Here is a 13,104-nt window from a genome sequence, read left to right as displayed (position 1 = left end):
ATGATTCTGTTCGTATATGGACTAACCAACCCGAGATTCTAATGCGTCTTCCAATATGTCCATGATTCACCCATATCATTTTGCCAAGGACGGGTTGTGCAACATGTTTATCTAATATCGCTTGTATAACTTCTTTGTGGGACGCTTATCTTGTCTTAAGAAATTCTTGTTTTGGGAAACTTGCCTTGTTCAAGGACACTTGTCTTGTTTTTCAGAGGAGAATGGAAAGTGTTACCAAATATGTTTTGCAGCTGCAAGCACTCTCACTCCACTCAGATAAGAACTGAAGAACCAAGAGTGCACTGCCTGAGGGGAGGGGAGGGTCTGGCCACCTCATTCCCTGCCCACATGCACGCAGTCGTCTTTGACAGTGCCCAGTTTAGTATAAAGGAAGGGGCAGAACTCAGTACTGACTGGAGCTCAGCCATGGGATAGAGCACGCATCACCCGGAACTTTTTCGGGATTCACGTGTTGGTCTCATGCCAGGACTGAAACGGGCTTCCCAGTCTAAGAGTGAGTAGGTGATGATGGCACGTCTGAGTGTGAATAGCTTGAAGCATTTTATTGATTAAAGGGATTACTTGCTTATCACAGCTTATGATATATGATCATTTTGTATTGTTTTTAATAAAATATTTCCGAACGAACCAAAGCGTACCTGTTTGTTCCTTCGAAAGTCCTATATCTCCCTATCGGACTAAAGCAGCTTCACTGCTAGAAAGGGTTGAAAATGCATCTATGGTTTGCATGACAATAGCTTGCTGGGGGCAATGGATAATGTGTCTGACTACAGCTAAGAAGATACTAGGTTCAGATCCTGTCTGGTTCACCCATTGCTGTCTTTTTTTTTTGTTTACAGGGGCAGCATATGGATCAGTGGGCTAAGCCTGTGTGCCTGTGATCAAAAGGTCATCAGTTCAAAACCCACTTGGGCATATCTGTGGGGCTTTGAGCAACTTAACCCCCAGCTCCCTGGGTTAAAGATAATTTCCCTATAGGGATCAATGAGGTGTCTATTATTATCTAGAACTACCTCATGATCATGTCAGTTATTTGTCACTTCATTGAAGAATACAAAATGGCCTCCTGTCTTCTGGACTGTTCTGAATTCAGTTGCAGACATACATCAGAAAATGTGGCTGAGGAGTTCCTTAGAGTTGCCAGAGAATGGAAGGTTAATGACAAAGTGACTTATTGTTAGTGATAATGCAGCACGCATAATGAAAGCTGTCCAAACCTTTAAGTGGACTTGGCACATGTCTAGCTCTCGCAATCAACTTTTATTGAAAGTTGCCCTAAAAGAAATGAAGACCACTGTGGGATTCTTCCACAGGAGCACAATAACTGCAGAAATGCTTATGTCTATACAATTGCAGATGAGGTTGCCAGTCCGAGACTCAAACAAGACTACACAGTGGAACTCAACACATTGTATGTTAGAACACTTTTCGAATTGAAGATTCTTTATTTGTCTAATGAAAAGTACCCTGATTCAGCCCTGAGACTGTGCAATAAAGTTTAACAAATTGTGTGTTTAACACCTCTTAAATTTGGCTTTAAAACCATCATGGATTTCAAGTGCTTTTGCTTGAAATGCTACATTAAATCTTGACCAATTTTTTTGAAAATAAACTCGGACCTTGCCTTTCAGACTGTATAAGAATTGATTATACAGTATGCAGAATTTCTGAGGTACGTCCTGTCAAACTTTACTCATAATACACAAAATAACATGGATTTCTTGAAAATGGTACAGTAAACGTTCACAAGATTTTTGACTGAAAATAGCTTGATATGTAGCCTTTCATGTGGTATGAAGATTTGTTCATACATTATGTGAAAAGAAATATGAACTGTCAAATTTGGCTCATATAAGCAAATAAGCATAAAACCCTGGATTTCATAATGCTTTTTCTTGAAAACGATACAGTACTTCCTACATATGACTACAAATCACCCTTTTTCTATGTGCAATCACTAAGAGTCTTCTTTTGCTAAACGTGATCCAATACCAAAATATCACATCTATATGTGTACCACACATTTTAAACGTGGATGATAGATAGACAGGTAGAACTTTATTAATCCCTCGGGAAGGCTCCTCTGGGAAATTCTAGTGACGTGGAGCGAGGCGGCATGGTGGTGCAGTGGTTAGCACTGTTGCCTCACACCTCTGGGACCCGGGTTCGAGTCTCCGCCTGGGTCACATGTGTGCAGAGTTTGCATGTTGTCCCCATGTCGCTGTGGGGTTTTCTCCGGGTACTCCGGTTTCCCCCCACAGTCCAAAGACATGCTGAGGCTAGTTGGAGTTACTAAGTTGCCCATAGGCATACATGTGAAAGTGAATGGTGTGTACGTGTGCGCTCTTTAAACAAGAGCCATGCAAAGAGAGTTGCATCAACAATACTAATACATTAGTATAATACATAATTGTAGTTATAACCTAACGTTTATTAATGTATTTAGCAGAAGGGGAAAGGAAAGAATGTTTAAAAAATCAGATAAGACTAATGTTTTAATATTGCTTTAATTCATGGCGGTTTCAGTAATTCCGTGATTACTTCATTACTTGGGTCCTCAGGTATCTTAATGACTTATCCACCTAATAAACTCAGAAACATGAACAGCAGGTCATGTAGTTTGTCTGCACACGTTCCTCCATGCTGTCTTTGCATATTGCTTCTACCACGGTTGGTTGTGCTCCATGGGATGCCTCAATTGCACAGAGCAAGGAGTACAAATGTACAGTGGAGATCGAAAGTTTGGGCACCCCTGATAATTTTCATGCTTTTCCTTTATGAATCACTGGTTGTTTGGATCAGCAATTTCAGTTAAATATATCATATAGCAGACAAACACAGTGATATTTTAGAAGTGGTGATGATTAATCATTAAGCAATCACGCCACCTTGTGCAAAAGAGATGAAACTTTACAAAAAACACGAGCTCTTTCAAATAACATATTTTTTTACAGATGTAATACATTCTGTGCCTGCCCACATTCACTGCAATAGGTTTTACTCCACATTTAGAAATGTTCAAAAACAATAGATAGTCGAATAACGCTGGAAAAAGAACTGATATATTTTTAACAAAGAACTTTTATCCATAGCTGTAATTAACATAACTGTCTTATTAGGAGTACTGTTATGTATTATTATTAAAATATGAACAGAATAGAACTTCAGCAATTCAAAAAGAACAAAACAGAAGTCAATTCATTCACTTAGTAAAAGAAAGTAAATCATTAAAAAATTAAGCACAAAACAGAACATTCCTACACAACTCCAACGGAATATTTTCTTTGAGAATTAGAATGTAGTGGTCAGTGTTGACACACCACACCACAGAACATTGAAACACCTCTGCATTTTACCCATATGTGATGTTGTGACCGTCATCATGGAGTCCACGATGTGGGGACACCAAGGTCATAATTATCATACATATTGGGGAGGACATTTTGAGCACATCTGATGGTTGGGGGGGATGTCCCTCCTCCTCAGAATACATTATAGTTGCAGCCTTCCTACTAACAATGTTTTATACAGCACACACAAACAGCATTGTAATGTGACTTACAAACAAATTTGCCACACATTTTGCACATGACTCTTGTTTTTCTGTCCCGTTGACTAGCGCAAAAGACGCACCTTTTCTTTAATGGTTTGCCCAGTGGGGCGGGCGGGGGGGCCACGCCTTTCCTCGCCGCCATCACCTCTCTGGCAGCGGCACAGTCACTGGGGAGATTTGACCGCTGCTGCATTGCAGGAGTTACTATCGCTTCACCCAGCCGCACCATCCCATGCATGTACGACCGCTGCTGCACTGCAGGAGCTACTAGGGCTTCGCCCAGCCGCACCATCCCATGCATGTACGACCGCTGCTGCACTGCAGGAGCTACTAGGGCTTCACCCAGCCGCACCATCCCATGCACGTACGACCGCTGCTGCATTGCAGGAGCTACTAGGGCTTCGCCCAGCTGCACCAGAAACACCTTACGTTTGTTTCCTCTTTTGTCCGGCTGCTGGGAATTTATGGCATCCCAGACTACACAGGCATTGTGTGCAGCAATGTCCAACATGTCACAGAAGAGTGCAAGTGTCCAGCGCGAGGTTTTTCGTATTGTACTATACGCTGTCGTCAGTTTGTTCATTGTGTCCACTCCACCTCTAGTTTCATCATAATCTGTTAAAATGCAGGGCTCTCGATCCATGCGACTGCTGATTGCCGGGTTCTGGTGGAACGTGCTCATGAGGAGCACGTTCATTTTCTTCTTTGTTTTCAGATACGACACGATGGTTGTGTTTGAGAAGAATCCGAATTTTGAGCTGTGCAGTCGCCTGCCCTTGCTCATGAGGAAGTCAGACGGCAGCTCCGGCCGACTGCGGCATACTTCGCCTGTCATAGTGAGTTTCTTTTTGAGCAGCTGTTGACCCAGGTCAAAAGACGTGAAAAAACTACCTACGGTAACATTCTGCCCCTTCAGCCCCTCCGACAAGTCCAGCACAACGCGTTTCGCAAGGTTTTCTTCCGTTTCTTCCCCTGGAGGCTTGCCTGTGTAGACCTGGACTTTCCAGCAATAGCTGGATCTTGAATCACACGCTACCCACAGTTTGATGCCGGACCTGCTGGGTTTGTGTGGCATGTACTCCCGAAATGGGCAGCTGCCTACAAGAACACATATAAAGAACACGCACTGTTGTCAAATAAAGCAATCAGATTAATATTTGTGCAAATAAAAAATTCTGGTAACACTTTGCAACATCATTCCTTTATTAACTAAGTAACCCAGTCTTTACTCAAGTACATATTGTGAACAAATACAGTAACCGCTTGAAATAAACCAGTTACAATTATGATGATAAATATAAGGTCGATTTACATATGTACATTAATAGAAGTAGCCTACTAAATACGGAGTGGTAACGTTAAACTTCATCAAAAAAACATCATTTTTTACACATAATACAAACTATTGTAACAATGTAGATCAATGTACAGAAGTAATAAAAAACATATACTACTCACCTCTGAAGGGAACCAGGTGCTCGTCAATTGTTATATCATGGCCGGGATTATACATAATGGAAAGGTTGCTTGACCACGTGTCCCATACGTCCCGGATCGCAGCCAGCTTGTCCGTCGATTCCCTCAATGCTCTCGACTCTGGATTGTCGAACGTGACGACATGTAACAAGTCAAAAAATCTTTTTCTGGACATCGTCGCCCGGAAAATCCACCTTCCCATTTTTTCGTCCCACAGCTTTCCAATGGATTCCTTACTTGATTGAAAACCCCCTGCCAAAATTAAAAGACCCATAAATGCCTTGAATTCAGTCGCTGTTAATTTTTGCCAGTCGTTGGAGAACCTCTTTTCTCCCTCCAAGTTTGTCATATCGATGATGATATTTTCCATCGATTCTGGAAAGAATGACATAAATGTAGATGCTATATCTTGGGCTTGGGAAATGCAAAACCTTGTTGGCCCAGGAGTGATCTTCAATATATTCTGCGCTGGCATCCTACGTCCTTTAGCTGGTGCACTTGTACACCATCTGATTTCCCCATTTTTCGACAAGTATGTCTTTTCAGAATGTTCATCATCCGAGGAGGACAATGGTACATTTCTCGACAAGTATGTCTCTTGTTCTTCAGAACATTTATCCTCCGAGAAGCTCATTTCCCGAGTTTTGGACAGGCGTGTCTCTTTCTTTTCAGAACGTTCATCCTCCAAGGAGCTCATCTGTCCCTTTCCCGACAAGTATGTCTCTTCTGCTTCAAAACATTCATCCTCCGAGGAGTATATCTGCCCATATTTCGACAAGTATGTGTCTTGCTCTTCAGAACTTTCATCCTCCGATGCCTCAATACTGTCGATCTCTGTACTGCTGCTTTCCATAGTGTCATGTAGTATGCGATCAGCAGCTTCTTTTGCTGTGCACTTCTACCTTTCTCCTATCAAACAGCAACTGCGACGGTCGTCGGGTTTGGCGCCAGTATTTAATGTGGGTAAACATTAACCGCGTTGCATGCTGGGACGGGGCGTCGTTTTGTAAAGACAAATGTTCTGTTTACCTGCGCGCGCGTGCGCTACGGTGATTAGCTGCATACTTTCTAATTGTGTTCAGATTAAAAGTGTTTCGTACGTTTTTAGAATCTGCCGGAGAAGAGATGGTGAAAGGAAGAAATTAATAATTTGGAGAAACTAAAAACGATAAATGACTTAGTATTACATACCCCGACGTTGTGAATGACCTCGAATTGCACTAAGTGCATACTCTGCAATCGCTCATGGCGGCGTCCTTCCCAAAGCTTGGTGCGCAGCATTTCACTCGAACATCCCCCCGGCGTCACCGAGCAACAAAACTCTGCCTCTGACAGAAAAACGGGCAAGCAATTTAAGGAAGACCAAGCAGCGGTCAAAGACACAGAAAACTCTGGTGTCTGTGTCATGGACCTGAAGAGAACGGTAACGTGGGGGCATGTGAGACTAAAAACTGTATGGTCCAGTGGATTCATTTCCTATGTTTTGGACTTGAGGATACCCCAGCAGTAGAAGATGTCTGGTTTTCCTCCTCATGTTAACAGGCTAAGAATGTCATAAACATGTCTCCTGATGTGTAGTTCCTCAGGTTAGTTTTTATAATTGTGTTATACTAGTACTTATTTATGTATTTTCTTTTTTTCATATGTGTGTGTATTTATTGCAAGCATAAATTGCACTGTAATATATTATGTTTAATTTGTATTTCATAAATTATAATGTAGTGTATGATTTATGTTATGTAAATATATAGTGTGATTTATAATGCTTTACATAAATAAAATGCTACTAGAAACAAATATGTCGTTTCAAGTTCAAAGTTGCTTGACATTGTCATCATTGAAAACATTCATAATACATTTATTTTTACTCATAAAGTGCAGCCTGGTTTATTGGATGACATAAACTAGGAATTAATCAACAGAAATGGTCCTAACTGTCAAAATAACTGAATACAAGGGTGGGATAAAAGTGCAAGTTACAATTACATGACATCTGTATTGTTCAGCCTCTGAGGTTATGATTAGTCCTGAAGGTCGGCTACACCGATATCGGACAACTATGAGGGACAGAGTCACACCAGTACACTAACCACAAGACAGTGTACTTTAACAATCAGCACACAACACCTGGACACACCTTTGCCAGAGCACAGCAAACTGGTAATTTTGTCTAAGAATGTCACACTCTCATCTTCACAGGGCAGAACCATACTGATTGGAATTTTGGAAGACAGTGTTTGTATTTGTTGTGTACAAGACCGATAATTCTCTCCACGTGGATTCTAGGATGTGTGATACATCTTGTTTCCTCCATATTCTTTGCATCCAGCTGATGGTGACCATTTCCGAATGCTGTCATTGTCACTTCAGGACACATTATTCCCATACTCTCCTTTATGTCAAACCTCTGTTCTCTGTTTGTCACTAGTGCACCCATCCCATCCTTTGGAGATGAAAGAAATAATTCCTTGTGGCATGATGCCGATTTACTTTATTCAGTGTGTGACTGTACTTTGAAAACTTTTAGTTTGAAAATGTTTGTGCCCATGCAATATGGATGGACAAACATATGCTGCATAGCATTCATACAAATAGTTTCCCCACTTAATTCATCATAATATGCACAAAACTATTGTACAGTTACAATAAAACTTAATTGTACATACCTTTAATCTTCCATTAATCCATTTTCCATACTGCTTATCCTACTGGGTGGCAGGGGGTCCAGAGCCTATCCTGGAAGCAATGGGCATGAGGCAGGGAACAACCCAGGATTGGGGGCCAGCCCATCGCAGAGCACACACCATTCACTCTCACACCATTCACTCACACAAGCACACCTACGGGCAATTTAGCAACTCCAATTAGCCTCAGCATGTTTTTGGACTGTGGGGGGAAACCGGAGTACCCGGAGGAAACCCCACGACGACATGGGGACAACATGCAAACTCCACACACATGTAACCCAGGCGGAGACTCGAACCTGGGTCCCAGAGGTGTGAGGCAACAGTGCTAACCACTGCACCGCCATGCCAACCCCTACTTATAGTCTTTTTCGAATCAAATATTATTTAAAAAAATAGTACAGGAACATCTTCATAACCTGCTTTTAAAATTACACAAATTACTTGTGGTTTCATCCTGGCCAACCCACTGAAGATTTTCTAGCTCAGTCAGTTTTTTTGGCCTCTATAGCCAAAAAAAGGAAGAGGCCAAGTCTTTGATCCATATAAGCCGTTGCTCACTATAAGCGGGAACTATTGTATCTTAAATCAAACCCATGTACAGAGTCGTATCAACAATACTACTGCAGTTTGATCATAAACTTGTACGGTAGTTAAAACCTAATGTTTACTAATACATGCAACGGGAGGGGAAGGGATGTTTCAAAATTCAGATAAGATTAATGCTTTAACATTGCTTTAGTTCATAGCTTCAGTAATTCTGTGATAACTGAGGGCCCAAGTAATCTTAATGACTTATCCACCTAATAGACTCAGAAACATGAACAGCAGGTCATGTAGTTTGTCTGCACACGTTCCTCCATGCTGTCTTTGCATATTGTGTCTACCATGATTAGCTGTGCTACATGGGGATGCCCCAGTCACACAGAGAAAGGAGTACAAATGTATGTGTTGCCCAGTGACATGGAGGAGAAAAAATGGTTGGCTAAAGTCAGCAGGAGGAATCTCCTAACTAACTATAACTAAAGACTACAACCGAAAAAGGGAAGTAATCATACACTTTTTTTCACAAAGACCACACCACTGAGAAGCTTAATGTTTGGTTCATTAGAAAATTGAAGAAACAGTTGATCTGCAACCTAATATAGACATGAAAGGCCCAAAAACACTCAACCCATAAGATGTGTTTTTGTTTGCTGTGTATTATAAATAAGCAATCCTCTAAATCCATAGCAATATATAAGAACAATAGCTCTCTTCCTTATTGTGTAACTGTAGCTCGTATTAAAGGTGGAGTTCACCGCAAAACTGAAATAAGATACATTTTAGAGGGGCTTTAAAGCTATATGTCGCTCTAGGTTGTTCTGCTGTAAGTTGCCTAGTGTTCCTCTAGAATATAATGGTATTGAATGGCATTCCTTCTGTGGTGATGATCAATCATTAAGCAATCACGCCACCTTGTGCAAAAGAGATGGAACTTTACAAAAAAACATGAGCTCTTTCAAATAACATATTTTATTACAGATGTAATACATTCTGTGTCTGCCCACATTCACTGCAATAGGTTTTACTCCACATTTAGAAATGTTCAAAAACAATAGATAGTCGAATGACGCTGGAAAAAGAACTGACATATTTTTACACAATTAGGAGTACTATTATGTATTATTATTAAAATATGAACAGAATAGAACTTCAACAATTCAAAAAGAACAAAACAGAAGTCAATTCATTCACTTAGTAAAAGAAAACAAATCATATATTTTTTTTAACCACAGAACAGGAACACAACATTCCTACACAACTCCGCAAAACAAAATATTTTCTTTGAGAATTAGCGATCAGTGTTGACACAGCACAGCACATTTACTGTGACATCTGAAGGATGGGTGGATGTCCCCCCTCCTCAGAATACATTATAGTTGCAGCCTTCCTACTAATAATATTTTATACAGCACACACAAACAGCATTGTAATGTGACTTACAAATAAATCTGCCACACATTTTGCACATGACTCTTGTTTTTCTGTTCACTTGACTAGTGCAAAGGATGCACCTTTTCCTGAATACTTTGCCCAGCGGGCCGGGCGGGCCGTTCTTTACCACCATCGCCACTCCGCCATCGCCACAGTCTCTAGGGATATTTAACCAATGCCTCATTGCAGAAGCTACTAGGGCTTCGCCCAACTCCTGCAGAAACAGCTTGCGTCTGTATCTCTTTCCCGTCTTCCACTCAGGGTTAATCTCATCCCAGACTACACAGGCATTGTGTGCGGCAATGTCTAACATGTTAAAGAAGAGCCTAAGTGTCCAGCGCGAAGTCTTTCGCATTGTACTATACGCTGAAGTCAGTTTGTTCATTGTATCCACTCCACCTTTATTTTCATTATAATCGATTACAATGTGGGGCATGCGATCAAGGCGATCGCTGACTTGAGGCTTTTTGTGGAATGTGCTCATAAGGAGCACGTTCTTCTTTCTTTTTGCCAGATACGACGCGATGGTTGTGTTTGAGAAGAATCCGAATTTTGAGCTGTGCAGTCGCCTGCCCTTGCTTATGAGGAAGTCAGACGGCAGCTCCGGCCGACTGCGGCATACTTCGCCTGTCATAGTGAGTTTCTTTTTGAGCAGTTGTTGACCCAGGTCAAAAGACGTGAAAAAACTACCTACGGTAACATTCTGCCCCTTCAGCCCCTCCGACAAGTCCAGCACTACGCGTTTCGCAAGGTTTTCTTCCGTTTCTTCCCCTGGAGGCTTGCCTGTGTAGACCTGGACTTTCCAGCAATAGCTGGATCTTGAATCACACGCTACCCACAGTTTGATGCCGGACCTGCTGGGTTTGTGTGGCATGTACTCCCGAAATGGGCAGCTGCCTACAAGAACACATATAAAGAACACGCACTGTTGTCAAATAAAGCAATATTAACATTTTATGCAAATAAAAAAAATTGTATCACTGTACAATACCATTCCTTTAGTAACTTAGTCATGTAGTGTACATTTAAGTACAAACCATGAACTAATGTAGTAACCGCTTGAAATAAATGATCGACTACGATACTTCGAATACGATCGAAACAACACCGACATACACTTTTTATGTTATAAAGAAATCTTGTTTTATTTGACCCATATTGTCATTTTCATTTATACTTTCGAAATTTCCACGTGCTTAACAAGAATAAAAAATCTGCAGCTTAAGATATAAATGGTAAAACCTGAGGTGCGCAATATTTGTGTGTGTGCGTGTGGGCGCGTGTACAGTAATTAACAGACATACTAGACACGTAGTGGTAACATTAAATTAATAAAAATGTGATTTATTGTAGTAATGAAACACCTAAACTGTTGTAATAATATAGATGAATCAGCAATAAAGAACATATATTAGTTACCTTTGAATGGAACCAGGTGCTCGTCAATGGTTATATCATGGCCGGGATTATACATAATAGAAAGGTTGCTTGACCACGTGTCCCATACGTCCCGGATCTCAGCCAGCTTGTCCTTCGATTTCTTCTGTACTCTCGACTTTGGACTGGCGAACCGCATAACATTAAGCAAGGCAGAAAATCTTTTAAAGGACATCGTCGACCGGAAAATCGTCCTTCCCGTTTTTAGGTTCCACAGACTTTCAGTGGATTCCGTATTTGATTTAAACCCCCCTGCCAAAATTAAAAGACCCAAAAATGCATTGAATTCACTCGCTGTGAATTCTTGCCAGTTTGGGGAAAATTTCTTTTTCCCTGCCAGGTTTGTCATGTCGATGATGATCTTCTCCATCGGTTTTGGAATGAATAACTTAAATGTAGATATCATATCATGGGCTTTGGAAATGCACAAACTCGTTGGCCCCGGAGTATTTTTCAATATACACTGCGCTGCCACCATTGCTGGATCTTCTTTTTCTAGTACTTTCGAAGACCAGCGTATTTCCCTATTTTTGGACATGTATGTCTCTTTAGAACATTCATCCTCCGAGGAGCTCATCTGTCCATTTTCCGATAAGTATGTCTGTTCATCTCCAGAACATTCATCCTCCGAGGAGCTCATCTGTCCATTTTGCGATAAATATGTCTCTTCATCGTCAGAACATTCATCCTCCGAGGAGCTCATCTGTCCATTTTCCGATAAGTATGTATCTTCATCTTCACAACTATCATTTTCCGAGGAGCTCATCTGTCCATTTTTCGACAAGTATGTCTCATCATCTTCATAACTTTCATCCTCCGATACCTCAATACTGTCGATCTCTGTACTGCTGCTTTCCATAGTGTCATGTAGTATGCGATCAGCAGCTTCTTTTGCTGTGCACTTCTACCTTTCTCCTATCAAACAGCAACTGCGACGGTCGTCAGGTTTGGCGCCAGTATTTAATGTGGGTAAACATTAACGCCGCGTTGCATGCTGGGACGGGGCGTCGTTTTGTAAAGACAAATGTTCTGTTTACGTGCGCGCAACCTCGGATTAGAAGTGTTTCGTACGTTTTTAGAATCTGCCGGAGAAGGGATGGTGAAGGGAAGAAATTAAATCGCAATATATATATATATATATATATATATATATATATATATATATATATATACACACACACATACACACACACACACACACTTGCACAGGGATATATATAACTGGTATATGCAGTCCGCATTCACTTTAAAGTACAGCAAAGTATTATAATTTTATATACAGTAAAAATACTGTAAATAAACAGCATTTTACTGTAATTTTACATGTCTTTTATTTTTTTTTACAGTGTGTGTGTTCTTGGACTGAATTACTGATGATGTCGTTAAGTGCTCAGTAGCGACATCTAGCGGGGCCTGGAGTCATCGGCTCCTAATATACAGATGCATCTGCACTTGACATGAAGTACCCAAGGGAAATGCCTACAGGAAAAATATATTTTTATATGGACTTTACATTTACCATACATGATAACATATGGCTTTATTAGGAAATGCAAGTTTATTGTTAGTTCCTTAATAAAAATTTATATTGCTTTTACATTATTCATATGAAAGACATGCATGATCTCTCCATATTCGGTTGGTTTAATTGAACTGCCATGTTCTCAGAACACAAAGTCAATATATCAGCTGAAAACGGATACTTCCTTTTCAAAATACTCATTCTAGGTTTGTGGAACCATTATGCACAATTCAATTAAACGGAGGAAATATTAAATCCATTAGCACAGTGTGAAGGTTAATCACAGGTTGCTAATCTTATTCACCAATTATGTGGTACCCAAAGCACTGAAAGCTGAGATTGCATCCTTAGTTGATCTGTTTCCATGGTAAGCGAACTGGTGCCTGTCCAGATCCATGGAGACGTTGGCCCTGATGTGAGATGTCGAAAGCTGT

At 40.8% G+C, this 13,104-nt stretch overlaps 1 protein-coding gene and 1 long non-coding RNA gene across 4 annotated transcripts; one reads left to right on the top strand and one right to left on the bottom strand.

Annotated features, from left to right (window-relative positions):
• Positions 1-290: 290 nt before the first annotated feature.
• LOC125747746 (uncharacterized) lies at positions 291-1,633 on the top strand. Its single transcript, XR_007399370.1, has 2 exons — positions 291-514; positions 861-1,633. It is a non-coding gene; the product is annotated as an uncharacterized LOC125747746 (long non-coding RNA).
• An 890-nt stretch (positions 1,634-2,523) lies between these two features.
• On the bottom strand, positions 2,524-12,127 carry LOC125747728 (piggyBac transposable element-derived protein 4-like). 3 transcript variants are annotated; one of them, XM_049023183.1, is made up of 3 exons: positions 11,131-12,127; positions 10,402-10,608; positions 2,524-4,465 (listed from the first exon to the last, which is right to left on the bottom strand). In XM_049023183.1, exons 1-3 carry the CDS (start codon positions 12,005-12,007, stop codon positions 3,534-3,536), a joined length of 2,016 nt encoding a protein of 671 aa, XP_048879140.1. In that variant the 5' UTR covers positions 12,008-12,127; the 3' UTR covers positions 2,524-3,533. The 3 variants fall into 3 exon arrangements, with proteins under 3 accessions (XP_048879140.1, XP_048879141.1, XP_048879142.1); XM_049023184.1 differs by lacking the exon at positions 10,402-10,608 and having other exon boundaries at positions 2,524-4,672; XM_049023185.1 differs by lacking the exons at positions 10,402-10,608; positions 11,131-12,127 and adding an exon at positions 5,033-6,814 and having other exon boundaries at positions 2,524-4,672.
• Between the last annotated feature and the right edge of the window lie 977 nt (positions 12,128-13,104).

Source organism: Brienomyrus brachyistius, chromosome 8 (assembly GCF_023856365.1).
Source record: "Brienomyrus brachyistius isolate T26 chromosome 8, BBRACH_0.4, whole genome shotgun sequence".
NCBI classification, from domain to species: Eukaryota; Metazoa; Chordata; class Actinopteri; order Osteoglossiformes; family Mormyridae; genus Brienomyrus; species Brienomyrus brachyistius.
This window is presented reverse-complemented; position numbering and strand designations above follow the sequence as displayed.